Source organism: Oncorhynchus kisutch, linkage group LG18, assembly GCF_002021735.2.
Source record: "Oncorhynchus kisutch isolate 150728-3 linkage group LG18, Okis_V2, whole genome shotgun sequence".
Taxonomy (NCBI): Eukaryota; Metazoa; Chordata; class Actinopteri; order Salmoniformes; family Salmonidae; genus Oncorhynchus; species Oncorhynchus kisutch.
Window position 1 is genome coordinate 26073299 of NC_034191.2, and position 27990 is coordinate 26101288.

At 41.6% G+C, this 27990-nt stretch overlaps 1 protein-coding gene across 23 annotated transcripts; it reads left to right on the plus strand.

Moving 5' to 3' along the window:
• The first annotated feature begins 1298 nt into the window (after positions 1-1298).
• LOC109909164 (phosphatidylinositol-binding clathrin assembly protein) lies at positions 1299-27990 on the plus strand. Of its 23 annotated transcripts, none has more exons than XM_020508133.2 (24): positions 1299-1820; positions 14816-14958; positions 15255-15330; positions 15492-15609; positions 16034-16127; positions 16406-16517; positions 16747-16853; positions 17047-17088; positions 17854-17865; positions 18692-18777; positions 19089-19212; positions 19432-19565; positions 19838-19938; positions 20099-20254; positions 22299-22382; positions 22691-22786; positions 23044-23148; positions 23228-23341; positions 23570-23600; positions 23726-23825; positions 24017-24079; positions 25605-25712; positions 25993-26097; positions 26560-27990. In XM_020508133.2, exons 1-23 carry the CDS (start codon positions 1691-1693, stop codon positions 26083-26085), a joined length of 2229 nt encoding a protein of 742 aa, XP_020363722.1. In that variant the 5' UTR covers positions 1299-1690; the 3' UTR covers positions 26086-26097; positions 26560-27990. The 23 variants fall into 23 exon arrangements, with proteins under 23 accessions (XP_020363722.1, XP_020363729.1, XP_020363726.1 ...); XM_020508137.2 differs by having other exon boundaries at positions 1300-1820; positions 15507-15609; XM_020508135.2 differs by having other exon boundaries at positions 1301-1820; positions 19438-19565.

A 27990-nucleotide genomic window follows, 5' to 3' on the forward strand; every position in this document is an offset into this window, starting at 1 on the left:
GAAATGAATAATGGCTTTATATCCAGCGCAATGAGAATAGAGGAGATAGTGAAGTCATGATGGATGCACCTGCAATAATCTGATGTAATTATAATAAATTAAGAATTTACATAGGCTACTGAACTGTCAAGACAAAATTAAGAAATAAAACATTTGTTGTTCAACACTAGCCCTTTCCTTTTAAGGTTCTGTACATTACAGCCTATGTCCCATTTTTACAAAAATATGTTTTAACCATTATTTAACTAGGCAAGTCAGTTAAGAACAAATTCTTATTTACGATGACGGTCTACAACGGCTAAACCCGGATGATGCTGGGCCAATTGTGCACCGCCCTATGGGACTCCCAATCATGGCCAGTTGTGATACAGCCTGCCTCATGGGTCAAGGCACTTGACACACAAATATAACTTTTTCCTTCCAGTGTTGTGATCTATAGGCCTTCTCAGAGCCAGAGCCATATTAGAATAAAATATATGGCTCTGGGGCTACTTTGTAATTAAAAAATGATTACAAACAGTTCAAATTAATCTAACTTGAGGTTATCCAACAACTTTAGCAGTCATTTAGTTATCGAAGGAGCTCTAAACTATTTCTATAGACGTAAACTTAATACCTAGAGTGATTCTGCTTTTTCACAGTAACTGTACAAACCTTTTTCTTTACAGGCTATGATGAACAGATGAATGGATGTTCATTGTTCAGGGTGGGATGGGGTTGAAGGATGTGATCATGTTAGTTGAGAGTTTTGTGGCACTATACTTCCCCCTGGTGGTATTTGGAAGTGGTAGCACTGAATTGAACCACAGTTAAATAACATCCAAGATGATTCCATCGGCTGCGTTCACACAGACAGCTCAATTCTGATATTTTTTCACTAATTGGTCTTTTGACCAATCATATCAGCTCTGATAAAGATCTGATGTGATTAAAGACCAATTAGTGGAAAAAGATCTTGGCTGCCTGTGTGAATGCACTTACAGAGCCTGTGTAGCCTAGGCCTAATCAACACAAACGAGTCAATAGCAGCTTGCATGGAGTAGGACTTGGACAAATGTGTTGCAAAAAAATAAGTAACTGGGCATATGCCTGTTTAGCAGTTTACCTTGATTTGGAAAATATTATTATATTATTACTGAAAATTGATTAAGGTTTAACTGCTTTGGTCTGGCATATTACATTCCCACCAAAACCACAATCAGTTGTGGACACCTGCACAGAATAGCATTTGATGGATTATGATGTAAAAATCTGATTCCAGGTCGGCATGCTCCGTGTAAACGTCATACATTCTAACATTTCTGAGAACAGAGCAGGCCCGCCATTTCCCTGAATGCGTCTAGTCCTTTAAACCCAGTAGGAGTGGCGATAGGAAGACACACAGAGCTCCAGTGAGCGAAATGAGAAATAGGCAGAGAATGAGTCAGCCTACCAAATGTACCACCGCATCTTTATTTATGAAATAAATTTGATCAAAGGCGTTTTTCGGATCAATACTGGACTGAAATAATCAAGCTTTGGATACGTTAGAATTTTGTAGTATAATTTTTCTTCTGCCTCGTCGCCCTGTCATTTTTTAAAAATAGGTGGTGGACTGGAGGTGTCGACCGTGGAGATTTTATAATTCAATTAATTTGGAACTTTATAGACATTGTGATTTTTCAAATCTTTGTTGCATCAATAAACGAAGATGTCGGGGCAGAGCATTACTGACAGGATAACTGCAGCCCAGCACAGTGTAACTGGATCTGCTGTGTCGAAAACAGTATGCAAGGCCACCACACATGAAATAATGGGTCCGAAAAAGAAACATTTGGATTGTAAGTATCGAAATTATCGAGAGTTTCTGATGTGTCATTCATTAAAACCAGTCGGAGGTCTGCATCTCGTGAGTTATGGCGATGCTGATAAGGCCTGAAGCCTGAGTGGATAGGCTAATGTTATTGCTATGTTAACTCCTGTCAATGTATCAAGCATACATTTTAGCAAAACGAGAGCATACAATGATACCGCTCGTAACATTATTGAACTGGACGTTAACAGTAATATCAGGTTTTTTGATAATTTCAGTGTAGGCCTACTCATCATCACTGTCACATTAGCTAGCTTTCTAGCCGCCTGTTAAGTGGTTTCATTCATTCTGCATAGCTTTAGGCTGCCCTCCCTGACCTAAACAGTTATGTATTTATCAGTCATAGTGTATCTTATCTTACAATTTATTGACAAGTTCTCCATGATACAGTACATTTAACGTTTTCGCTATACAAAAATGACCCCCAAAATATATGTTCCAGGGAGTAAATTCAGTAGACCTATTTTATCTATTTACCATAAGAAGAGGGTTTAACAACCACATTTGAACAGCTCAGCTGTGGAAACTACCTTGTTCATTTTTCAGAGTAGAATACTTTGTCTCGTATGTAAGGTGTAGCCTACATTATCATCACTACTAGGTGTGTGTCACTGCTGGGGACCGCACATGTACAGTGCCTTTTTGAAAGTATTGACACTTCTTGACTTATTCCACATTTTGTTGTGTGACAGCCTGAATTCAAAATGGATTAAATATATATTTTTCTCTCCCATCTACACATAATACCCAATAATGATTTTTAAAAAATCAAATGAATTGAATATGAAGATATACAGATATCTAATTTACTTAAGTATTCACACACCTGAGTCAATACATGTTAGAATCACCTTTGGCTGCGATTATAGCTGTGAGTCTCTAAGAGCTTTGCACACCTAGATTGTACATTATTTAAAATAAAAAATTCAAGCTCTGTCAAGTTGGTTGTTCATCATTGCTAGACAGACATTTTAATATCTTGCTGTAGATTTTCAAGCAGATGTAAGTCAAAACTGTAACTAGGCCAATCAGGAACATTCAATGTCATCTTGGTAAGCAACACCAGTGTATATTTGGCCTTGTGTTTTAGGATATTTTCCTGCTGAAAGGTTGTTTCACCCTCCGTGTCTGTTGGAAACCAGACGGAACCAGGTTTTCCTGTAGGATTTTGCCTGTGCTTTAAATAAACTCCCCAGTCCTTGCCAATGAATAGCATACCCATAATATTGTGCAGCCACCACTATACTTGAATATATAAATTGGTACTCTGATGTTGTTGGATTTGCTGCAAACATAACCTTTCTATTCAGGACATATCAAATAACATCTTATTTGTCACATACGCGTGTTTAGCAGATGTTATTGGGGGTGTAGCGAAATGCTTGTAAAGTCAATTTCTTTGCCACATTGTTTGGTAGTTTTACTTTAGCACAGGGGTGTCACTCATTCCATGGAGGGCCAAGTGTCTGCTGGTTTTTGTTTTTTCCTTTCAATTACAAAAGACAACCAGGTGAGGGGAGTTCCTTACTAATCAGTGACTATAATTAATCAATCAAGTTCAAGTTAGAGGAAACCCTGCATTAAACTCTTAACTATTTTAAAATCACAAATGGCCTCATGGTGGTTTCCTTACGTCCTTAGGAAGGACGCCAGTATTTTTGTAGTGACTGGGTGTATTGATATACCACGCAAAGTGTAATTTAATAACTTCATGCTCAAATGGATATTCAATGTATTTTTTTATTACCCATCTACCAATAGGTGCCCTTTGCAAGGCATTGGAAAACCTCCCTGGTCTTTGTGGATGAATCGACTGAGGGACCTTAATTATCTGTATGTGTTGGGTACAGAGGAGGTACTCATGAAAAAATCATGTTAAACATTCATTGCACACAGTGAGTCCATGCAACTTATTATGTGACTTTTTTTTTTTACTCTTGAACTTTAGGCTTGCCATAAAGGCGTTGAATACTTATTGACTCAAGACATTTCAGCTTTTCATTTTTTATTAATTTGTAAACATTTCAAAGAACATAATTACATTATGGGATATTGTGTGTAGGCCAGTGACACAATCTCAATGTAATCTATTTTAAATCCATTTAACACAACAATGTAGGAAAAGTCAAGGGGTGTATGTCACTTCCAACTATTGTATGGTCTGTCTCACTTACCTGGTCTCTAGTTACAAAAGTGTAGCAATTGCTCACAGGAAAGGGAAATAGAATGTGTCAGGATGCCCTTTCATTTCAATGGGGTGTTATGCATAATTTAAACTTAAATGGACTGGTATAGTTTGATCAATAATCAATTCATGATTGTGGGTGTTTAAGAAATATATATATATATATATAATATATTTCTTTTTTTATATTCAAGTGTAGTACACTTGAATATAATTCACAATTCTACACTCATAGTTTTAGAATTGTTTTCTCAATATTGGTTGGTAGGCCTATCCCTTTGCAATATTTGCTCAATCAGAAAATCAGAAGTCAAGAAGCCAACTACAGTCCTAGCCAAAGCTGTGCACTTGAGGTCTGAATGGTTTGGCTGTCTGTGTAGCAGAGCTGCCTGGTTACTTGCCAGTGGAGTAATAGTTATTTGGTACAGAGAGCTCTTTATGGCAGTCGGTGCCAGGCACCAGGATTTTCCTCTGGACTCCAGTAGTCTGGTTTAATCAGGTTGTAATACACAATTAATTGGTATATACTTTGTCTCAAATTTTGAGCAGCTGAAGGACAAACCACACAGACAACTGGTGAGTGTAGTGTAATTGTATTCAACATTCTGGCTTGTAAGGAACATTTTCACAGGCATTAGTTTCAGGCTGTATATACTAATTCATTGTAAATTACAGCCTTCTTAATCAGACGAGGCATCCATCAGACTGCTATATATATATTTATGTGTTAATGTTGTAAATGACTATTGTAGCTGAAAACTGCAGATTTAAAAAAAAAATATATATATATATCTACATAGTTGCTGATAATGGGCCTCTATATATCTAACTACTATTAGAAAACCCTTTTGCAATTATGTTAGCACATCTGAAAACTGTTGTACTGATTTAAAGAAACATTAAAACAGGCCTAGACTCGTTGAGTATCTAGAGCATCAGCATTTGTGGGTTCGATTTAGGCTCCAAATGGCCAGAAACAAATAACTTTCTTCTGAAACTCGTCAGTCTATACTTGTTCTGAGAAATGAAGACTATTCCATGTGAGAAAATGACAAACCTGAAGATCTCATACAACACTGTGTACTACTCCCTTCACAGAACAGCGCAAACTGACTCTAACCAGAATAGAAAGAGGAGTGGGAGGCCCTGGTGCACAACTGAGCAACATATCATATTGCAGAATGCTGTGCTAGCCAAGCTGGTTAAGAATGCCTTTTTAAATTCTAAAAAAATCAGTGTCAACTGCAAAGCACCATCACACCTCCTCCATGCTTCATGGTGGGAACCATACATGCTGAGATTATCCGTTCACCTACTCTGCATCTCACAAAGACATGGCGGTTGGAACCAAAAATCTAAAATTTTGACTCATCAGACCAAACGACAGATTTCCACCGGTCTCATGTCCATTGCTTGTGTTTCTTGGCCCAAGCAAGTCTCTTCTTATTGGTGTCCTTTAGTAGTGGTTTCTTTGCAGCTATTCAACCATGAATGCCTGATTCATGCAGTCTCATATCAACAGTTGATGTTGAGATGTGTCTGTTACTTGAACTCTGAAGCATTTATTTGGCCTGTAATATGAGATGCAGGTAACTCTAATAAACGTATCTTCTGCAGCAGAGAACATTTCCCAGATTGACTGACCTTCATGTCTTAAAGTAATGATGGACTGTAAGTTTCTTTGCTTATTCAACCCTGTTTCTACCATAATATGGGCTTGGTCCTTTACCAAATAGGGTTGTCTTCTGTATACCACCTCTACCTTGTCACAACACAACTGATTGGCTCAAACACATTAAGAAATTCCACAAATGAACTTTTAACAAGCCTTACAAGGCCTTACTACCTTCTGAAGCGGGTTGAGAGAATGCCAAGAGTGTGTAAAGGGTGGCTACTTTGAAGAATCTCAAATATAAATATATTTTGATTTGTTTAACTTTTTTTTGGGGGGGGGGGTTACTACACTGCTCAAAAAAATAAAGGGAACACTTAAACAACACAATTTAACTCTAAGTCAATCACACTTCTGTGAAATCAAACTGTCCACTTAGGAAGCAATACTTATTGACAATTTCACATGCTGTTGTGCAAATGGAATAGACAACAGGTGGAAATTATAGGCAATTAGCAAAACACCCCCAATAAATGAGTGGTTCTGCAGGTGGTGACTACAGACCACTTCTCAGTTCCTATGCTTCCTGGCTGATGTTTTGGTCACTTTTGAATGCTGGCGGTGCTTTCACTCTAGTGGTAGATTGAGACGGAGTCTACAACCCACACAAGTGGCTCAGATAGTGCAGCTCATCCAGGATGACACATCAATGCGAGGTGTGGCAAGAAGGTTTGCTGTGTCTATCAGCGTAGTGTCCAGAGCATGGAGGCGCGACCAGGAGACAGGCCAGTACATCAGGAGATGTGGAGGAGGCCGTAGGAGGGCAACAACCCAGCAGCAGGACTGCTACCTTCACCTTTGTGCAAGGAGGAGCACTACCAGAGTCCTGCAAAATGACCTCCAGCAGGCCACAAATGTGCATGTGTCTGCTCAAACGGTCAGAAACAGACTCCATGAGGGTGGTATGAGGGCCCGACGTCCACAGGTGGGGTTTGTGCTTACAGCCCAACACCGTGCAGGACGTTTGGCATTTGCCAGAGAACACCAAGATTGGCAAATTCGCCACTGGTGCCCTGTGCTCTTCACAGATGAAAGCAGGTTCACACTGAGCACATGTGACAGTATGGAGACGCCGTGGAGAACGTTCTGCTGCCTGCAACATCCTTCAGCATGACCGGTTTGGAGGTGGGCCAGTCATGGTGTGGGGTGGCATTTCTTTGGGGGGCCGCACAGCCCTCCATGTGCTCGCCAGAGGTAGCCTGACTGCCATTAGGTACCGAGATGAGATCCTCAGACCCCTTGTGAGACCATATGCTGGTGCGGTTGGCCCTGGGTTCCTCCTAATGTAAGACAATGCTAGACCTCATGTGGCTGGAGTGTGTCAGCAGTTCCTGCAAGAGGAAGGCATTGATGCTATGGACTGGCCCGCCCGTTCCCCAGACCTGAATCCAATTGAGCACATCTGGGACATCATGTCTCGCTCCATCCACCAAGACTGTCCAGGAGTTGGCGGATGCTTTAGTCCAGGTCTGGGAGGAGATCCCTCAGGAGACCATCCGCCACCTCATCAGGAGCATGCCCAGGTGTTGTAGGGAGGTCATACCGGCACGTGGAGGCCACACACACTACTGAGTCTCATTTTGACTTGTTTTTAAGGACATTACATCAAAGTTGGATCAGCCTGTAATGTGGTTTTCCACTTTAATTTTGAGTGTGACTCCAAATCCAGACCTCCATGGCTTGATAAATTTGATATCCATTGATAATTTTTGTGTGATTTTGTTGTCAGCACATTCAACTATGTAAAGAAAAAAGTATTTAATAAAAACATTTCATTAATTCAGATCTAGGATGTGTTATTTTAGTGTTCCCTTTATTTTTTTGATCAGTGTATATGATTCCATATGTTATTTCATTGTTTTGATGTCTTCGCTATTCTACAATGTAGAACATAGTAAAAATAAAGAAACCCTTGAATGAGTAGATGTGTCCAATCTTTTGACTGCTAATATATATATTAGTACCAGTCAAAGGTATGGACACACCTACTAAGTCAAAATAAAGAAACCCTTGAATTAGTAGATGTGTCCATACTTTTGACTGGTACTAATATATATATTATCAGTCAAAAGATTGGACACATCTACTCACTATTGTGGAATAGTGAAGACATCAAAACTATGAAACATAATATGATTCCATATTGTGTGTGTTACAGTACCTTCGGAAAGTATTCAGATCCCTTGACTTTTCTACGTTAGCCTTATTCTAAAATGGATTAAATAAAAAATCTTCAATCTACACAAAATACCCCATAATGATGAAGCGTAAAGTTTTTTTGGCATATTTAGCAAATGTATTTAAAACATACCTTATCAGACCTTTTGCTTATGAGCCTAGGTGCATCCTGTTTCCAATACTCATCCTTGAGATGTTTCTACAACTTGATTGGAGTCCGCCAGTGGTACATTCAATTGATTGGACATGATTTGCAAAGGCACACACCTGTCAATATATGGTCCCACAGTTGACCGTGCATGTCAGAGCAAAAACCAAGCCATGAGGACAAAGGAATTGTCTGTAGAGCTCCGAGACAGGATTGTGTCGAGGCACAGATCTGGAGAAGGGTACCAAAACATTTCTGCAGCATTGAAGGTCCCCAAGAACACAGTTGCCTCCATCATTCTTAAATGGAAGAAGTTTGGAACCATCAAGACTCTTCCTAGTGTTGGCTGCCCAGCCAAATTGAGTAATTGGAAGGGCCTTGGTCAGGAAGGTGACCAAGAAACTCATTCATATATCTTTGTGTACATATTCTTTATCCCTATCCCTATCTACACTTGTGTGTGTATAAGGTAGTAGTTTTGCAATTGTTAGGTTAGATTACTCGTTGGTTATTACTGCATTGTCGGAGCTAGAAGCACAAGCATTTCGCTACACTCGCATTAACATCTGCTAACCATGTGTACTGTATGTGACAAATAAATTTGATTTTGTTTTGATTTTTTTATTTGAATCCGATGGTCACTGACAGAGCTCTAATGTCCCTTTATGGAGATGGGAGAACATTCCAGAAGGACAACCTTCTCTGCAGCACTCCATCAATCAGGCCTTTATGGTAGTGGCCAGACGGAAGCCACGCCTCATCAAAAGGCACATGACAGCCCACTTGAAGTTAGCCAAAAGGCACCGAAAAGACTCAGACCATGAGAAACCAAGATTGAAATCTCTGGCCTGAATGCCAAGCTTCACGTCTGGAGGAAACCTGGCACCATCCCTCCGGTGAAGCATGGTGGTGGCAGCATCATGCTGTTGGGATGTTTTTCAGTGGCAGGGACTGGGAAATTAGTCAGGATCAAGGCAAAGATGAACGGAGCAAAGTACAGAGGGATCCTTGATGAAAACCTGCTCAGGACCTCTGACCGGGGCAAAGGTTCAACTTACAACAGGACAACACAGGAGTGGCTTCGGTACAAGTCTCAATGTCCATAAGTGGCCCAGCCAGAGCCCGGACTTGAACCCGATCGAATATCTCTGGAGAGACCTGAAAATAGCTGTGCAGCAACGCTCCCCATCCAACCTGACCGAGCTTGAGGATATGCAGAGAAGAATGGGAGAAACTCCCCAAATACAGGTGTGCCAAGCTTGTAGCGTCATACCCAAGAAGACTCGATGCTGTAATTGCTGCCAAAGGTCCTTCAACAAAGTCTGAATACTTATGTAAATGTAATATTTCAGTTTTAATTTGTAAGATTATATATTTTTTGCTTCGTTCCCCCCCCCCCCCTCAATCTACACACAATACCCCATAATGACAATGTAATTCATTTTAGAATAAGGCTGTAAGGTAACAGAATGTGGAAAAAGTAATGGGGTCTGAATATTTTCCGAAGGCACTGTATGTTTAAAAAAAAAGATCCTCGATGGCAGCTTCAAACCTTTTTTAATCTGTGTGACCATCTTCAGAAACGCTATTCGTCACAAAGATGCAAAAGTAACAGTGAATGCAACTAAGGACCTCTCCTTTTAATTCACTCTCATTTTAATACATTTAATTATATACTGAACAAAAATACGAACGCAACAATTTCAATGATTTTACTGAGTTACAGTTAATTTCAGGAAATCAGTCAAATGAAATTAATGTGTTAGGCCCTTATCGATGGATTTCACATTATTGGGCAGGGGTGCAACCATGTGTGGGTCTGGGAGGGAATAGGCCCACCCACCTGGGGGCCAGGCCCACCCATTGGGGAGCAAAGCCCAAAGAATCAGAATGAGTTTTTCCTCAAGGCTTTATTACAGCCAGAAATACTCCTTAGTTTCATCAGCCGTCTGGGTGGCTGGTCTCCGACGATCCGGCAGGTGAAGAAGCTGGATGTGTAGTTCATGGGCTGGCGTGGTTAAACGTGATCTGCGGTTGTGAGGCCGGTTGGACATACTGCCAAATTCTCTAGAACGACATTGAAGGCGGGTTATGGTAGAGAAATGAACATTAAATTATTTGGCAACAGCTCTGTTGGACATTCCTGCAGTCAGCATGCCAATTTGCATGCTTCCTCAACTTAAGACATCTGTGGCATTGTGTTGTAACAGAACGGCACATTTTAAAGTGGCCTTTTTTTGCCCCCAGCACAAGGTGCACCTGTGTAATGATAATGCGGTTTAATCAGCTTCTTAATATGCCACACCTGTCAGGTAGATGGATTATCTTGGCAATGGATAAATGCTCACTAACAGGGATGTAAACAAATTTGTGCACAAAATCTGAGAGAAACAAGCTTTTTGTGCATATGGAAAATGTCTGGGATTTTTTATTTCAGCTTAAGAAACATGGGACCAACACTTTACATGTTGTTTTATATTTTTTTTCAGTATATGTGTTTCAATTTCAAGCATGTTATAGTTCTGCAAGCAGGTTATGCATAATAGGTTACCGTTCAAATGTCATTTTCATCGTGATTGTGGGAGCATATTGCATGACGCACAGGTACAATGATGTGGAGGTTGCTGGTTCAGACCCCTACTGAAGCATGTAGTAGGCTAGCTACATACTTTATTTATTTTCCTAAATAATTTGGGGAGACATTGGCCTTTGGAACGTCTGGAAAACTGTAAAACCAAGGTGATCACTGGTCACTTAATCTGAAAGTGTCCACTTTTAATCACTTTTTAATCCTATGGACTATCTATGCTAAAGTTGTGAATTGATTCAGCCAGCCTGTTGTTTCACACCTATTAGTTGAGTTTAGGCCTACAGTACTCTCCTGCGGTACAGGAGTCTTGACCTAACAGTATGAGGGAAAGTTGCCCCTCCCAGTCTTCACTGAATAATCAGCTAGCCATGCTAACTGCTGCCCTGGAAGGTTATACTGTCCTACTTAGACTCCTGAAAACATGAGAATATAGGCCAGAAAGCCAGGCCTGGTTGTTAGACTGACAATCTGTTCATCACTGTCTGACTCTGAATGAGAATGGGTAAGCACAGGTTTGGCTGGCAACCCCCATTCTCTACATCAGGGCTCCAACCCTTTTCCTGGAGAACTACTGTCCTGTAGGTTTTCACTCCAACCCTAATTTAGTGCACCTGATTCTAATAATTAGCTGGTTGATAGATTTATGTTTTCATTTATGTTATTTGTCACATGTGTAGACCCTTACAGTGAAATTATTACTTACGAGCCCTTAACCAACCATGCAGTTTTTAGAACCCCCCCCCCAAAAAAAGTCAGAGATAAAAGTAACAAATAAATAAAGAGCAGCTGTAAATAACAATAGCGGGGGTACTGTATATTAGAGGTCGACCGAGTATGATTTTTCAACGCCGATACCGATTTTATTGAAGGACCAAAAAAACGATACCAATTAATCGGACTATTTAAAAAAATATATATATATATATATTTTTTTTTAAATGTATTTGTAATAATGACAATTACAACAATACTGAATGAACACTTATTTTAACTTAATATAATACATCAATAAAATCAATTTAGCCTCAAATCAAATGAAACATGTTCAATTTGGTTTAAATAATGCAAAAACAAAGTGTTGGAGAAGAAAGTAAAAGTGCAATATGTGCCATGTAAAAAAGCTAACGTTTAAGTTCCTTGCTCAGAACATGAGAACATATAAAAGCTGGTGGTTCCTTTTAACAGGAGTCTTCAATAATCCCAGGTAAGACGTTTTAGCTTGTCGTTATTATAGGACAATTTCTCTCTATACGATTTGTATTTCATATACCTTTGACTATTGGATGTTCTTATAGGCACTTTAGAATTGCCAGTATAACAGTATAGCTTGAAGTCATAAACAGCTCAATGCTTGAAGCACAGCGACGAGCTGCTGACAAAACGCACGAAAGTGCTGTTTGAATTAATGCTTACGAGCCTGCTGGTGCCTACCATCGCTCAGTCAGACTGCTCTATCAAATCATAGACTTAATTACAACATAACACACAAATACGAGCCTTAGGTCATTAATATGGTCGAATCCGGAAACTATCATCTCGATAACAAGACGTTTATTCTTTCAGTGAAATACGGAACCGTTACGTATTTTATCTAACGGGTGGCATCCATAAGTCTAAATATTCCTGTTACATTGCACAACCTTCAATGTAATGTCATAATTACGTAAAACTATGGCAAATTAGGCGGCCCAAACTGTTGCATATACAGTGACTCTGCGTTGAATGAACGCAAGAGAAGTGACACAATTTCACCTGGTTAATATTGCCTGCTAACCTGGATTTCTTTTAGCAAAATATGCAGGTTTAAAAATATATACTTCTGTGTATTGATTTTAAGAAAGGCATTGATGTTTATGGTTAGGTACACATTGGAGCAAGACCATTCTTTTTCCGCAAATACGCGCCGCATGGATTATATGCAACGCAGGACACGCTAGTAATGTCATCAACCATGTGTAGTTAACTAGTGATTATGATTGATTGTTTTTTATAAGATAAGTTTAATGCTAGCTAGCAACTTAACTTGGCTTCTTACTGCATTCGCTTAACAGGCAGTCTCCTCGTGGAGTGCAATGTAATCAGGTGGTTAGAGCGTTGGACTAGTTAACTGTAAGGTTGCAAGATTGAATTCCCGAGCTGACAAGGTAAAAATTAGTCATTCTGCCCCTGAACAAGGCAGTTAACCCACCGTTCCTAGGCCGTCATTAAAAATAAGAATGTGTTCTTAACTGACTTGCCTAGTTAAATAAAGGTTTAAAGAAATCGGCCAAATCGGTGTCCAAAAATACTGATTTCCAATTGTTATGAAAACTTGAAACTCGGCCATTTCCATTAATCGGTCGACCTCTAGTATGAACGTACAGTCGCTGTGGGGACGACGTCCTCGATACACTTATTGATAAAGCCATTGTCTTATGTGGTGTACTCCTCAATGCCATTGGAAGAATCCCAGAACATATTCCAGTCTGCTAGCAAAACAGTCCTGTAGTTTAGCATCTGCTTCATCAGACCACTTTTTTATAGACCAAGTCACTGGTGCTTCCTGCTTTAATTTTAGCTTGTAAGCAGGAATCAGGAGGATAGAATTATGGTCAGATTCCCCAAATGGAGGGCGAGGGAGAGCTTTGTACACGTCTCTGTGTGTGGAGCAAAGGTGGTCTAGAATTCTTTTCCTCTGGTTGCAAACATGCTGACAGAAATGAGGTAAAAACTGATTTAAGTTTCCCTGCATTAAAGAACCCGGCTACTAGGAGCGCTGCCTCTGGATGAGCGTTTTCCTGTTTGCTTATGGCAGTATACAGCTCACTGAGTGCGGTTTTAGTGCCAGCATCGGTCTGTGGTGGTATGTAGACAGCTACGAAAAATACAGATGGAAACTCTAGGTAGATGGTGTGGTCTACAGCTTATCATGAGATACTCTACCTCAGGCGAGCAAAACCTTGAGACTTCCTTAGATATCGTCCACCAGCTGTTGTTTACACATATGCATAGGCCCCCGCCCCGTGTCTTACCAGAGGCTGCTGTTCTATCCTGCCGATAGTGTATAACCCACCAGCTGCATGTTCTTAATGTCGTCGTTCAGCCACGACTCAGTGAAACATAAAATTACATTTTTTTAATGTCCCGTTGGTAGGATATACGTGCTTTCAGTTTGTCCCATTTATTTTCTAGCGATTGAACGTTAGCTGGCAGGACAGAAGGCAAAGGCAGATTAGCTTCTCGTCGCCTGATCCTCACAAGGCACCCTGATCTTTTTCCACAAAATCTCAGTTTCCTTATCCAGCGAGTGACAGGGATCTGGGCCTGGTCGGGTGTCTGTAGTATATCCCTCCCGTCCGACTCATTGAAGAAAAACTCTTTGTCTAATCTAAGTAATCACAGTTCTGATGTCCAGAAGCTCTTTTCGGTCATAAGAGACGGTAGCAGGAACATTATGTACAAAATAAGTTACGAACAATGTGGGAAAAAAAATAAAAATAGCATGGTTGGTTAAGAGCTGATAAGATTGTCGTGTCTGTGTGCCCAAGAAAAGAACCAGGCCTCAAATAGCAAACTTACACAAATGGTTTAGAATCCATTTTCTTCTGAAAAAAAGTTATATTGTGAAGCGAAAATAAGCTTAAAAGGAACTTCGCCTAGTAGCTGACTTGTACTGGTTCATGGGGCTTATTAGAGTAGAGCTTTAGGCCAACTGAGGCTATAGACGAGTGGAGAGAACTGGTGGCGGAAGGAGCTACTAGTACTTAAGATATTTGACCAAAAATATATTGTTCGATTTAAAGATGGTGACATATTCATCAGGCTTTCATCTATTGAACTTCAGTAGACCCTCTTGAGGAATTGCCATGGCAAAAAAATTAAAGAGAGGCAGCCTGTAGTACCGTAGCATAGTAATTAAGTGTCTTGAGTATAGTTAAGCAATTAGCAAGACCTTGAATTAAAGCTTATTGAATGAGATTGCAGTTAAGGGGAAAGTGCCCGTGTCTGTTTGCACAGATTTAAAAACAATGTCTTTCATAGACTATTAACTGACTTGAACCCAAAATTCAACTCCCCATAGGGGAAATGCCTTTTATCCAAAGTTGTTTTAACCTCTACTGGCCACTACTGTTACTACCTGACATCAATTATCCATGGTCTTCATAGACATCGAGCGATCGCTAACATGTCTCTGTCTGTCTCGTCCTTAGACCTGATCCATTGCACCAATGAGATGAACGTGAACATTCCCCAGCTGGCTGACTCACTGTTTGAAAGGACCACCAGCACAAGCTGGGTGGTGGTCTTCAAGTCACTCATCGCCACACACCACCTCATGGTCTACGGTAATGAGGTGAGCTGAGCTTACAATCACCACTCTCTACAGTCTTGTCTATGGCTACATTCACCACTCATTACATTATTGTCTGTAATATATATTATTTCTATAATAGCAATGCTATAGAGTTGAAGTTTTCAGTTCAGACATTAAGGCAATCAATTGCTAACCATGGAATTTCTAGGTTTATATCATAATCAATATTTTTATATAAATCTGGAAATTACTCTGGTGTGCCGGTCCTATTCTATTTCTGTAGATCAATGGAAATTAAGAACACGTGTTGATACCCCTCTTTTTCTTTGATACAGCGTTTTGTCCAGTACTTGGCTTCAAGGAACACATTATTCAACCTCAGTAATTTTTTGGACAAAAGTGGTTTACAAGGTAAAGTATGAGTACTTGGTTCTCAACTGCTGTTTTCAAGCTCATCCCTTAACTGTTAGTGACAAATACTTATAAGCTGAAACAATATAACTTATGAACGACTATAGCATGATTCTTATGTAGGTTTTCATGACAAATGTAAGATTTATATCACTTCTCAGGTCTCTCTCTCCCAGGCTACGATATGTCCACATTTATCCGGAGGTACAGTCGATATCTGAATGAGAAGGCTGTGTCATACAGACAGGTTGCATTTGACTTCACTAAAGTAAAGCGAGGGTAAGAAATTCCCAACATGTCAACAAAAGAAAGTGGTATGTTTGTTTTTGACTGACCCTCTCCTTACGTGAATGTATGTCTATGAAGTTATAAAGGCTCAAATAATTTCTTACAATAAACACTTTCTCCTTGCAGAGTCGCCCGCAGGTGTAAAAATAATTAAAATATTTTTGACAGCTCAAATATTTAGTTTAGAAGAGAACAAGATTCCTGTCAGTTTTAATGACAGAATGTCATTTTTTTCAAAATTGTTCAATGCTTTTTATATCCCATGAAGTAATCACAGGGGTATTTCTGTAACTCTGGGAACGATTTGTTAACATGCAGTAGAAATTGACTTGCTGCGGCTATTCTCACTGATTCCCTCCCTCTCTGTCCTTTGTGCTTCTAACACCTATCTAACACTACACACACATCTCAACAGGGTGGATGGGGTGATGAGGACCATGAATACAGAGAAGCTACTGAAGACCATCCCTATCATACAAAACCAGATGGACGCCCTCCTCGACTTCAATGTGAGTCTGAGGTCAACCTCCCCAGAACTGTGCTGCTCAGGTCCTGTAATATGTACTGTAATATGAGAAGGTTCCTGGGGCTAACAGATTGTCAGGCATACTGATTACTGAATGGACAGTGCTGAAACCAGAGATAGATACAGGCTGAAACCAGAGATGGACACATTCCTCCACACTGACCTGCTCTTTAATTGTTTGTCAGCGAAGCCAAAGTCATTATTGTGTGTTAAAAGGGCAACTTATGGCTTATGTGAAACTGAATGATGTGTCTTCATCAGGTTAATGCCAATGAGCTCACAAACGGAGTGATAAATGCAGGGTTCATGCTCCTCTTCAAAGATTCCATTAGGCTTTTTGCTGCATATAACGAAGGCATCATCAACCTGCTGGGTAAAACCTCAACTCCAACTGTATTTTCTTCACTAGTTTCTAATCAATACCCTTTCAAAATGTTTAGTCTGGAGATGCTTTGTAGATCCTTGTACTGTAGATCTTTTGATATGTACAGTACTACATTTTACTAATGGAGACTAGATTCTCTACAGAGTTTATCCCTAGTGTGTCTACAGACTTTCAGAGTTAATGCCTGCTGTTTTTTTTTATTTTAATTTTACCACAGAGAAGTACTTTGACATGAAGAAAACCCAGTGTAAAGAGGGCCTGGATATCTACAAGAAATTCCTGACCAGAATGACCCGAATCTCAGAGTTCCTTAAAGTGGCAGAGGTGATTTCTTCTTTACCTGCTTTGAGTTTGATGCTATTCATTCATTCATTCAATACATTAATTGAAGGGAACATCCTCAGATATATTTACATTTTTGTGAGAAAATTGTGGTGGCAGAAATTAAGTAGTAGTAGTATATATTTTTTTAATTTAGAGGCACCACTATAAGTTTGCACATATTCTCGTTTGACAGCAGGTGGGGATTGATCGAGGAGACATTCCAGACCTTTCCCAGGTAAGGCCTTACACTCAACTCCTTAAATGAGCCTTGCAATACGAGGGATTTACTGGTAAAACTTATTAGACACACTCTGAACAAAAAGCCTACACACCAAACTTACTCTATCCATTTGTCTCTACAGTTGGATTATTACTGTCTCATCTCTCTCTCGCTCTCACTTTCTCTCCCTTATTTCTCACTGTCACTTCCTATTTTCTTCTTTCATTCTTTATTCTCTTTGTATGTGTCTCTGTATTAACTCCTCTTATTTAATCAGCTCTGTTGCCCCAACGCACTATATTTACTCCACCCTGCACAAATGTCTTCCAGAGATAAGGCACTGCTCAGTGCATGAAGTCCTCCAGTGCATGTTGCCAATTGTTGCCTTATTTTTCTTCTCATTTTTCTTCTTCTTGATTAGGCTCTATCTACAGTAAATAAAGGTGTTAAAGAGTCCAAACTGACTGTGTATCTTACAGTACTTCTGATTTCACACTGTACAGCAAATGTAATAGATGGCCCCCACACCCCTGTTGTGCTATAGTCAGTCTTTTCAGTGACACTGGTTATATTACAGTATTTCCAAGGAAAATCCCTCCTCGACCAAGGATCATACTTTTCCTTGAAAGTACAAGTGCACTAATTGTGTGTTATGTCCCCTAATACATTTTTTATGAGGCACCTGTAACAGTGTTATACCCTTCAAGTACGTTATAGTTATCTATCTCTGACCGTCACCACCTTTATATTCTGTATTTCCCCTTATCTTTCCACCTTTAGTTCACAGTTTGTGTAAGTATTCTCATCTCACTCTTCTTCTGTGTCTATGACTTGCTTTGGTGTTGTCTTTGCATGCCTCTACTCTAACTCCGTGTCTGATTGACATTGTGTTTTATAGGAGTGAAGCAAATTGTACACAAAGGTCTCTTTGTCACATGAAATGTACATAGCCCATCCCACATGGCTGCCCAGGTGTGCTTAGGCATTGCAAATTCAACACCACATACTGTATGATGTTGAAAGTGCTGTGGTGTGTGTCATCCACATACATTTCAATATCACTCATCCAATGGGGCTTTTAGCTGAAACGCGTACAACCATTGACTGGTGGTGGGCTACCCACAGTCCTTTGTTTCTGCTTGTCCATCAATGTATTTCTGTAGTGTCTCGGGTTAGTGTTTGTCCCTTAGTGAGGAGCTAAACACTTCCCAGTAAAGTATTCTGTCCTATATTTATATTGTATTTATTTTTAATCCCGGGCCCCGTCCCCGCAGGAGGCCTTTTGGTAGGCCGTCTTTATAAATAAGAATTTGTTCTTAACTGACTTGCCCAGTTAAATAAAGGTTAAATAAAATGTCAAAAGTGCTAGAATCCAGTATAGTGGTATATGGGTCAGTATAGTTAGGGACCAGAGTTTTTCTCACCACGTAGCATGACCAGCTGAACGTTTTCCAAAAAGTTGTTAGGAAAAACTCTAGTCATATAGCTAGTGTATGTACAGTACATTAGATGAACTAGGTTGCCCACCACTGCCTTAGATGGTTGTGTTCATATAGTACAGTGTAGCTGCATGTTTCCAACCTTGGCCTTTACTAACTGCTGTTCTCCATTACAACAGGCTCCCAGTAGCCTTCTGGAAGCTCTGGAGCAGCACCTGGCCTCACTAGAGGGGAAGAAAGTCAAAGACTCCACCGCTGCCAGCAGGTATGTACAGGATGGGCTACGTCCCAAATGGCACCCTATTCCCTACATAGGGACATTGGTCAAAAGTAGTGCATAGGAAACAGTGCCATTTGGGACGTATCCTATGTCTCACATTGGAGTGTCTTTGGCACTGAGTCCACTATTCCCCCTGCAGGTAGCCTAGAAGCGGCTGCCACTACAATAACTGATTTGCTTTGTACACAAGCTGTTAAGCCAAGATTGCTTTAATTATTGTTGATGGTAATGGTTATTGATGTTTTCAGCCAGGGTTGCTGTAGTATTCTGCCTAAAGGTGTTTACTGTTGTTTCAGGGCCAGTACTCTATCCAATGCAGTGTCCTCGCTGGCCAGTACAGGGATGTCTTTTACTAAAGTAGATGAGCGGGAGAAGCAGGCTGCTCTGGAGGAGGAACAGGCTCGTCTCAAAGCACTGAAGGTACAGCCATCCTGACGCATGGATCACAACATCAATATGATTTAGAATGGACATGGTTTCATGTTGCCTGTCCCATCTACATGTGAAGGACAGTGATATGTTGCAGTATGCAGGCAATGATTTGAACAATTCAAAGCCTTGTTTGGTGGATCCAATATGGCCCACATGCATAACTACAATCATCGCCTACTGTATTTGACTTGGACTCTTTCCACCCAGGAACAGAGGCTGAAGGAGCTCTCGAAGAGGCCTTCCTTTGCCACCACAGACACATCTCCTGTCTCCACCACCGGGGTCACTATCAGCACAGCCCCAGCCATCGACCTTTTCTCCACACCCAGCTGCTCCAATGGGTAAATGTTCACCTACGACCTGTGAAGCTTACCCACTCATGTGGTTGACCAGAGGTCAGCGTGGATTATGTATAAATTGCTACTAACCACTGATACAGGGTCAGATATTTCCCTAGTGGTTAAGGTTAGGATTTAGAGTGCTCTGATTCTAGATCTGTGGTTAGGGGGAACCTCTATCTCAATACTTCTGTGTGTATCTGGTAATGCTGATGTTTAGCTACATGTCCCAGTGTGGATTCAGGTATCCCATCACTGCTGTCTTCTCTCCTCAGTGCTCTGAAGATGGAGAGTGACCTGTTTGACATTCAGCAGACGTTTAACCCTTCAATGCAGGCCAGTTCTACAGGGCTTCCTGTGGCCACCGCATGGGCAGGTAGGAGAAACAGCCACCACCACAGGACCACTCTATTGTCTACTATCTTCTACCATGTTCTGTTCTGCGTGCTCTCCCTCTCTTCCTATTGTCTGACTCTGATGTCCTCCTGTTCTTCTCTTTTGTATCTCGTCTTTCTTTCTCTCCTCTGCCTGCCTAGATCCTTTCACCTCTGCTGAAGCTGGAGATGACTCCATGCCAAACCTTAACCCTTTCCTGTCAAAAGTCGTTGTCGATGCAGCCGCTCACTTACCTGTCGTGTCCTCCGACGGTGTTAGCTATTCCTCTAGGACGTCTGGTCATGAAATGTTTAGTGGTAAAGATGCTCTTTGTTCCTCCTGAAATATCCTTCCTGTGTCTCTGTGGGAATTTGAAGGAAGTCTCTCATAACTGTTACTTCCGTCTACATGTACAGTGCATTGGGAAAGTATTCAGGCCCCTTGACTTTTTCCACATTTTGTTTCATTGTATCCTTATTGTAAAATGGATTAACCCCCCCCCCCCCCCCCCTAGATTGCAAATGTATAATAATTTAAAAAAAAACTCACATTTTACATAAGTATTCAGACCCTTTACTCAGTACTTTGTTGAAGCACATTTGGCAGCAATTACAGCCTCGAGTCTTCTTGGGTGTGACACTACAATCTTTGCACACCTGTATTTGGGGAGTTTCTCCCATTCTTCTCTGCAGATCCTCTCAAGCTCTGTCTGGTTGGATGGGGAGCGTTTTTTCAGGTCTCTCGAGATGGTTGATCAGGTCCGGGCTCTGGCTGGGCCACTCAAGGACATGTAGAGACTTGTGCCGAAGCCACTCCTGCGTTGTCTTGTCTGTGTGCTTAGGGTCATCCTGTTGGAAGGTGAATCTTCGCCCCAGTCTTGGTCCTGAGAGCTCTGGAAAAGGTTTTTATCAAGGATCCTTCAGCCTCTGTTCCTGGGTGGAAAGAGTCCAAGTCAAATACAGTAGGCGATGATCTTTCATCTTTCCCTCAATCCTGACTAGTCTCACAGTCCCTGCCACTGATAAACATCCACACAGCTTGATGCTGCCACCACCATGCTTCACCATAGGGATGGTGCCAGGTTTCCTCCAGATGTGAAGCTTGGCATTCAGGCCAGAGATTTCAATCTTGGTCCTTTGGGAGCCTTTTGGCAAACTCCAAGCAGGCTGTCGTGTGCCTTTTACTGAGGAGTGGCTTCTCTGGCCACTCTACCATAAAAGTCTGATTGGTGGAGTGTTGTAGAGATGGTTGAACTTCTGGAAGGTTCTCCCATCTCCACAGAAGAACTCTTGAGCTCTGTCAGATTGACCATCAGGTTCTTGGTCACCTCCCTGACCAAGGCCCTCCCCTGAATGCTCATTTGGCCAGGCAGCCAGCTCTGGGAAGAGTCTTGGTGGTTCCAAACTTCTTCCATTTAAGAATGATGGAGGCCACTGTGTTCTTGGGGACCTTCAATGTTGCAGAAATCTTTTGGAACCCTTCCCCAGATCTGTGCCTCAACACAATCCCATCTCGGAGCTCTATGGACAATTCCTTCGACCTCATGGCTTGGTTTTTGCTCTGACATGCACTGTGACCTTATATAGACAGGTATGTGCCATTCCAAATCATGTTCAATCAATTGAAGTTACCATAGGTGGACTCCAAGTTGCAGAAACATCTCAAGGATGATCAATGGAAACAGGATGCACCTGAGCTTAATTTCGAGTGTCATAGCAAGAGTGAATACTTTTTTAAATAAGGTATTTCTGTTTTTTATTTCTAATACATTAGCTGAAATTTCAAAAACCTGTTTTCATGTTGTCATGTGGTATTGTGTGTCGATTGATGAGGAAAATTTGTATTTAATCCATTTTAGAATAAGGCTATAACGTAACAAAATGTGGAAAAGTCAAGGTGTCTGAATACTTTCTGAATGCACTGTAAATTATCTCATGGCTGTCTAAAGTTAAATGTTTGTTTTGTACCTCGAAATGCAAAGCCTCTACTTGCCATATTTTTATTGTAGCACAGTCCTATAATGGAAGCTAAGGTTTGAAACACAGCTAACACTGTGACGGTGGAGTAACTGGTTATGTTCCTTTGATAGGCTCCCATGCCAGTTCAGTCTAATATGAGGCTTTATCACACATTTTAGTGTCTAGTAAACCCATGTCCAAGATTATTCTGACTAAGTGGTTATGTTCAAATTATGGTTTTCCTGCTGCTGATATATATTGTTTCATAATGTATTCAAATAGGCTATTGCTTCTAGATTCTGATATTACAAACCAATAATTTGATAATTTTCTCTTGTATTATCCTCTTAGCAGTATAAGTTTAAATCTGTTTCACTTACTAATATTATTTTTGATTCTCTAGATCGTTATAATCCCTTTACTGACACAAACTCGTCCGTTTCAACCAATTACAAACGCACAGTGCGGATAGAACACTCCATCTCAGGTACTACGATGGCTCACCATCCCAGCATATGTTTCCTGAGCTCATAGGCAAACATAGAATGTAATGTGTTTAGTGGCCCCATAATAACCCTATGGTTAGGGTAGTCTGGTGATTTCAATAGGATATATTTTTATATCCTTGTACTCTGCAGTTCCTGTTTTGATTTTGTTAGAATTAGGGACACTAACAAGTAGAACTGTCTCCTTTTTGTCTGTACTGTCACTTTGCCTTGCTTGCCTTTCTTGCCGTGCCTTGAAATGCCTTCCTTTGCTCTCTTCTTCTTCCTGCTCATTCTTTGGCGTTGTCAGACTCCTTCTGTGGTGGTCCAGTGGCCATGGCCCAGCACCTTCCACACCAGGCCCCCTACCTCACTGAGCCCTCTGCAGTAGCAGGTCAATTCAGAGGTAGAGTACTAGAGAAGCTATAGCTCTACTGTAGCAGGTCTATTCAGAGGTAGAGTACTAGAGAAGCTGTTGCTCTACTGTAGCAGGTCTATTCAGAGGTAGAGTAGCTCTACTAGCCATTTAGAAGGAGACCACCATTTTCTGTCAGGTGACTTTCTGGAACTATTTAGCAGCTGTGACTGACACCAATGGAATAATACTTCTCCATCATTGCACCTGCTGTGTTCTGAGCAGTCTCCACTCTGACCTCTTTACAGGGTACTCCACAGCAACACAGGCCCCTCCCCCAGGAGCACTCCAAGTGGACTTTGAGTCAGTCTTTGGAGCCAAAGCTTCCGGTGCTAACAACATGGAATCTGATGGTGAGGTGTTGACTATTATACTGTTTGATACACATGGTGTTTCACATCCAACCAATGTACACCTCTCTGTCCTCCTTAGACATCCTGAAACCCACCATGGTTGGCTCCAATCAGGCCCTGTGCTCAATCAATCAGCTGTCAGACAAACTGGTGGGAGATGACCTGGATTCCTCTCTGGCCAACCTGGTGGGAAGTAGGTGTCACAACATTATGCTAGGATATTTCATTCAGGTTAAACTCCCAGAACAGAAAACTGAATTTAAGAGAGCTCAACACCCATCTTTGCCTGAGTGAATCATGGTGTCTATATTTTATTTGATATACTCCTAGGTTAGACCGCACTATGTCACACTGCTATAGCAGAATAATTAACTGTTTCTGGATGTGTATATCTCACATTTATATTACTATCCTCTTACAGATCTCGGGATTGGAAATGGCACAACGAAAAAGTAAGTGAGCTGTTCATGCTGTTCAGTCTCTTCAACGTGCTGTGGTCAGTGCTAGATGAAGAACTGTTCTGTATAGCCAGCAGCAGTTAGGAGCCAGTGCTAATATTAGCTGTCTTAATCTACAGTGACATCCACTGGAGCCAGCCTGGGGAGAAGAGGCTGACTGGCGGTAGCAACTGGCAGCCCAAAGCAGCCCCAAACACCACCTGGAACCCCGTCTCCATGGTAATACACACTACACTGGCCTCTTAAGTACTGGTGCTCTTATCTGCCTGTGATGAGTGTTTAGCTAATGTATCACTCTAGTGTTGGTTGCAGACAAACAATGTTAAGAAGTTCTTGACTTGACATTGGTCTGCTGTATTCTCTGTAGGAGAAGATGTTGCGTCATCATTCATGTGTTTGTATCTCCACAGACCCCCCCAGTCATGGCCTACCCTGCAACAACACCCACAGGCATGATGGGGGTATATGGCATGGTCAGTATCTGTCAGCTGGATGTCTGGATCCATTACCCCTAAGGGACATAGCCATGCATTAGCTAGCACTGAGGGACGTAGCCATGCATTAGCTAGCACTGAGGGACGTAGCCATGCATTAGCTAGCACTGAGGGACGTAGCCAAGCATTAGCTAGCACTGAGGGACGTAGCCATGCATTAGCTAGCACTGAGGGACATAGCCATGCATTAGCTAGCACTGAGGGACGTAGCCATGCTAGCACTGAGGGACGTAGCCATGCATTAGCTAGCACTGAGGGACGTAGCCATGCTAGCACTGAGGGACGTAGCCATGCATTAGCTAGCACTGAGGGACGTAGCCATGCATTAGCTAGCACTGAGGGACGTAGCCATGCTAGCACTGAGGGACGTAGCCATGCTAGCACTGAGGGACGTAGCCATGCTAGCACTGAGGGACGTAGCCATGCATTAGCTAGCACTGAGGGACGTAGTCATGCATTAGCTAGCACTGAGGGACGTAGCCATGCTACCACTGAGGGACGTAGCCATGCATTAGCTAGCACTGAGGGACATAGCCATGCTAGCACTGAGGGATGTAGCCATGCATTAGCTAGCACTGAGGGCACTACTTTTAATGTATTTTATGTAGGCCTACTTTTAAGTATTTGTAAAGGTGTCCGCTAAATAACATGTATTGTTATTTACGGAGGGAATAGGCGTAAAGTATAGCTAGCGCTGAGAGGTAATAGCCATACAGCGGAGATGGCCCTGATGGGTAATAGCCATACAGCAGAGAGAGCACTGAGAGGTAATAGCCATACAGCAGAGAGAGCACTGAGAGGTAATAGCCATACAGCAGAGATGGCCCTGATGGGTAATAGCCATACAGCACAGAGAGCACTGATGGGTAATAGCCATACAGCAGAGATAGCCCTGATGGGTAATAGCCATACAGCAGAGAGAGCACTGAGAGGTAATAGCCATACAGCGGAGATGGCCCTGATGGGTAATAGCCATACAGCAGAGAGAGCACTGAGAGGTAATAGCCATACAGCAGAGAGAGCACTGACGGGTAATAGCCATACAGCAGAGATGGCCCTGATGGGTAATAGCCATACAGCAGAGATGGCCCTGATGGGTAATAGCCATACAGCAGAGAGAGCACTGACGGGTAATAGCCATACCGCAGAGAGAGCACTGACGGGTAATAGCCATACAGTAGAGAGAGCACTGAGAGGTAATAGCCATACAGCGGAGATGGCCCTGATGGGTAATAGCCATACAGCAGAGAGAGCACTGAGAGGTAATAGCCATACAGCACAGAGAGCACTGACGGGTAATAGCCATACAGTAGAGTTAGCACTGAGAGGTAATAGCCATACAGCGGAGAGAGCACTGACAGGTAATAGCCATACAGCAGAGAGTGCACTGAGAGGTAATAGCCAATAAGAATAACGGTAATAAGTGCTATACATGCTTCTGTGCTATGCAATCTACTGTAGCATGTCTCTTATGCTGGATGTTTCTCTATGCTATTGTCTTTAGCCGCCCCAACAGCTTGGCTCTATGGGTATGATGAACCAACCCAACATGATGTACAACCAGGCCGTCATGAGGCCGCCCAACCCCTTCAGCTCTGTATCTAGCGCCCAGGTGTGTGTTTGTATAATACTCAGGTGTGTGTGTACCATGCACTTGAGTTCAGTGTCCAGGTGTATTCAGTGCTGTGCTTAGTTACATTAGCTGTGTGTGTGTACTACCCCCTGTGTTAACAACAGTGTTCTAGTTTACTCTTACCTCTCAGGAGGAGAGGGACAAAATCTGTATGTCATCCCTTTCCTCAGGAGTCTGCGATCTGATCCCTCCCTCTCACTCACACTCTTGCTCTCTCTGACCTCTCCTCTCCATGTGTTTCTCCCTCTCCCTGTAATAGCCCTCTGCAGCCTCTAGTCCTTCCAGCCAGAGTCCTCTCAGAGCCCCTGGACAGGACCCATTTGCACAGCTCTCTCTCAAGGATTTCTTGTAGAGCGTCTCTTAGGTACAGCATGCTCTGTGCTTGCGGATGTACATGCATGCACAGCGCAGCTTTACACTCATGCTTACTCTTCCTTCATTTCACTGCTTCTTCCATCTGATCAACCACTGCTGTTTTTTTCCTCTGGCTATATCTCTTGCACTTTATATGGGCCTGATTAATTGGTTTGTGTCTTGCTCACTTAAACAATCAGCAGATGCATTTTTTACTTTGGTTTACACTTTCCACAGATACATACGGTAGCCGTTATGTCTTTGCTGATATGCGTTTTCCCCCATGCAATGACTTCAAATATAGTATTGTAGTTTTCAGCCAATAGGTTGCCATTGTGACAGTTGCTTTTGCTCTGAGGACATTGTGATGCCTTTTCATTGCATTTATTCAGTTTACTATTTAAGCACCACCATGAGTGAGCTGGTAAAACTCTGGTCTAATCAATCCTTGTATGATGATTTCCACCCACAGATGCAGTTCATGTAATACGAAGTGTCTCTCAGAAGATGAAGCACTTAGCAGCAAAGCTTTGTCCTCGTTGCCAGTCTAACTCTTCACAGAAATGTTCACCCCCTCCCCCCAAATACAGACATGCCAAGAACACAACGAACAGTGCAATGGCTGGACGAAAACCATGGAAACCATGTTCAAATGACACTGGGAAGAAGAGAATTCTCCACCCATTATTCTGTCATTTGTCCAAGACCTCAAGTGATGCTGCTGTAAAAAGAAATATTTAAAAAAAAACTATAGGAATTCCACCACCATTTTATAATCTGTAAAGATAGCTATGGGTGCTGAGAGACTTTGATATCTAATGTATTTGGAAATACTACTGTGGTTGGATGTAACAGCTTGGTGTTCTAATCGAGGGGGAGGGGGGACATGAAGAAAGAGGAATCCTTCCCTCTCTTGTTCTGATCATCAGTCATCCATTTCCTAGTTATTTAACTGTCACTGAGTAGTGATGCTAATGACGTTTACACCTGTTTTAGTTTGTCTTTTTTACTGTGTTTACAGTAGACATTCCTTGTGTGTTTTATTGATTTATTATTTGGTTTTAAGACTGGGGGAAAAAATCTATAGTACATTGAACACCTGTGGGAGTGCTTCAGCATTAAACATGAATGTTGGATTGTTTCATTGGAGAGGTAGAGAAAATAAAATAGATATTATATAAAATACACATATAAATGCAATGATAGAGCACTAAATGTTCTCCAAGTTTTGTGTTAAGAACAATTCTTACTAGCTCAAATCTCATGATCTCCCCTGTGCAAGCGGAGTAGGGGGTTCCAGTATGAGTCAGTAATCTATATAGTCAATTCTGTGCCTAGAGTTTTTTGCAATGGAACAACTTTTCTGTCTAGTTGAAAAACACTTCATCCACGTTTCTGAAGCATCACACTGGGGTGGGATCCATTTTGCTTTAAGCTTGGCATGCCATCGACTCACTGACCGTTTAAATGGCTGCCTTTACTCTGAATGTGAAAGAATTGCTTTTATATTGCACGCATCTTTACCCGCTACCTGCAACAGCTCATCAGCTCTGACTCCCTGGGAGCCAGACGAGAGGAGAGTGTGTCTGGGTGTTGCAGATACTAAACAAGGGTTCCAGTTTTGATGTAAATTAGTTGTATAAAGATCCAGTGGAACAGGGTGAGAGAGGGGCACTGTTGATCGGTGCTCTGTGTATATAAAACTGACTGTTCAACGGAGAGGGAAGTGAAAGATGTATGAAATATGAAAGCAATTCAATCAAAATCTGACTACCTAAGTTTGATTCAGGATATTTTCTGCATTTGTCCTGCGTAGATTATATTTTTGTTTATGTATTTAGAACGTGTAGCAGACATTGACTGAGTTTTTTTTCTTTTTCAAATAAAGAGCAGCTTCCACAAA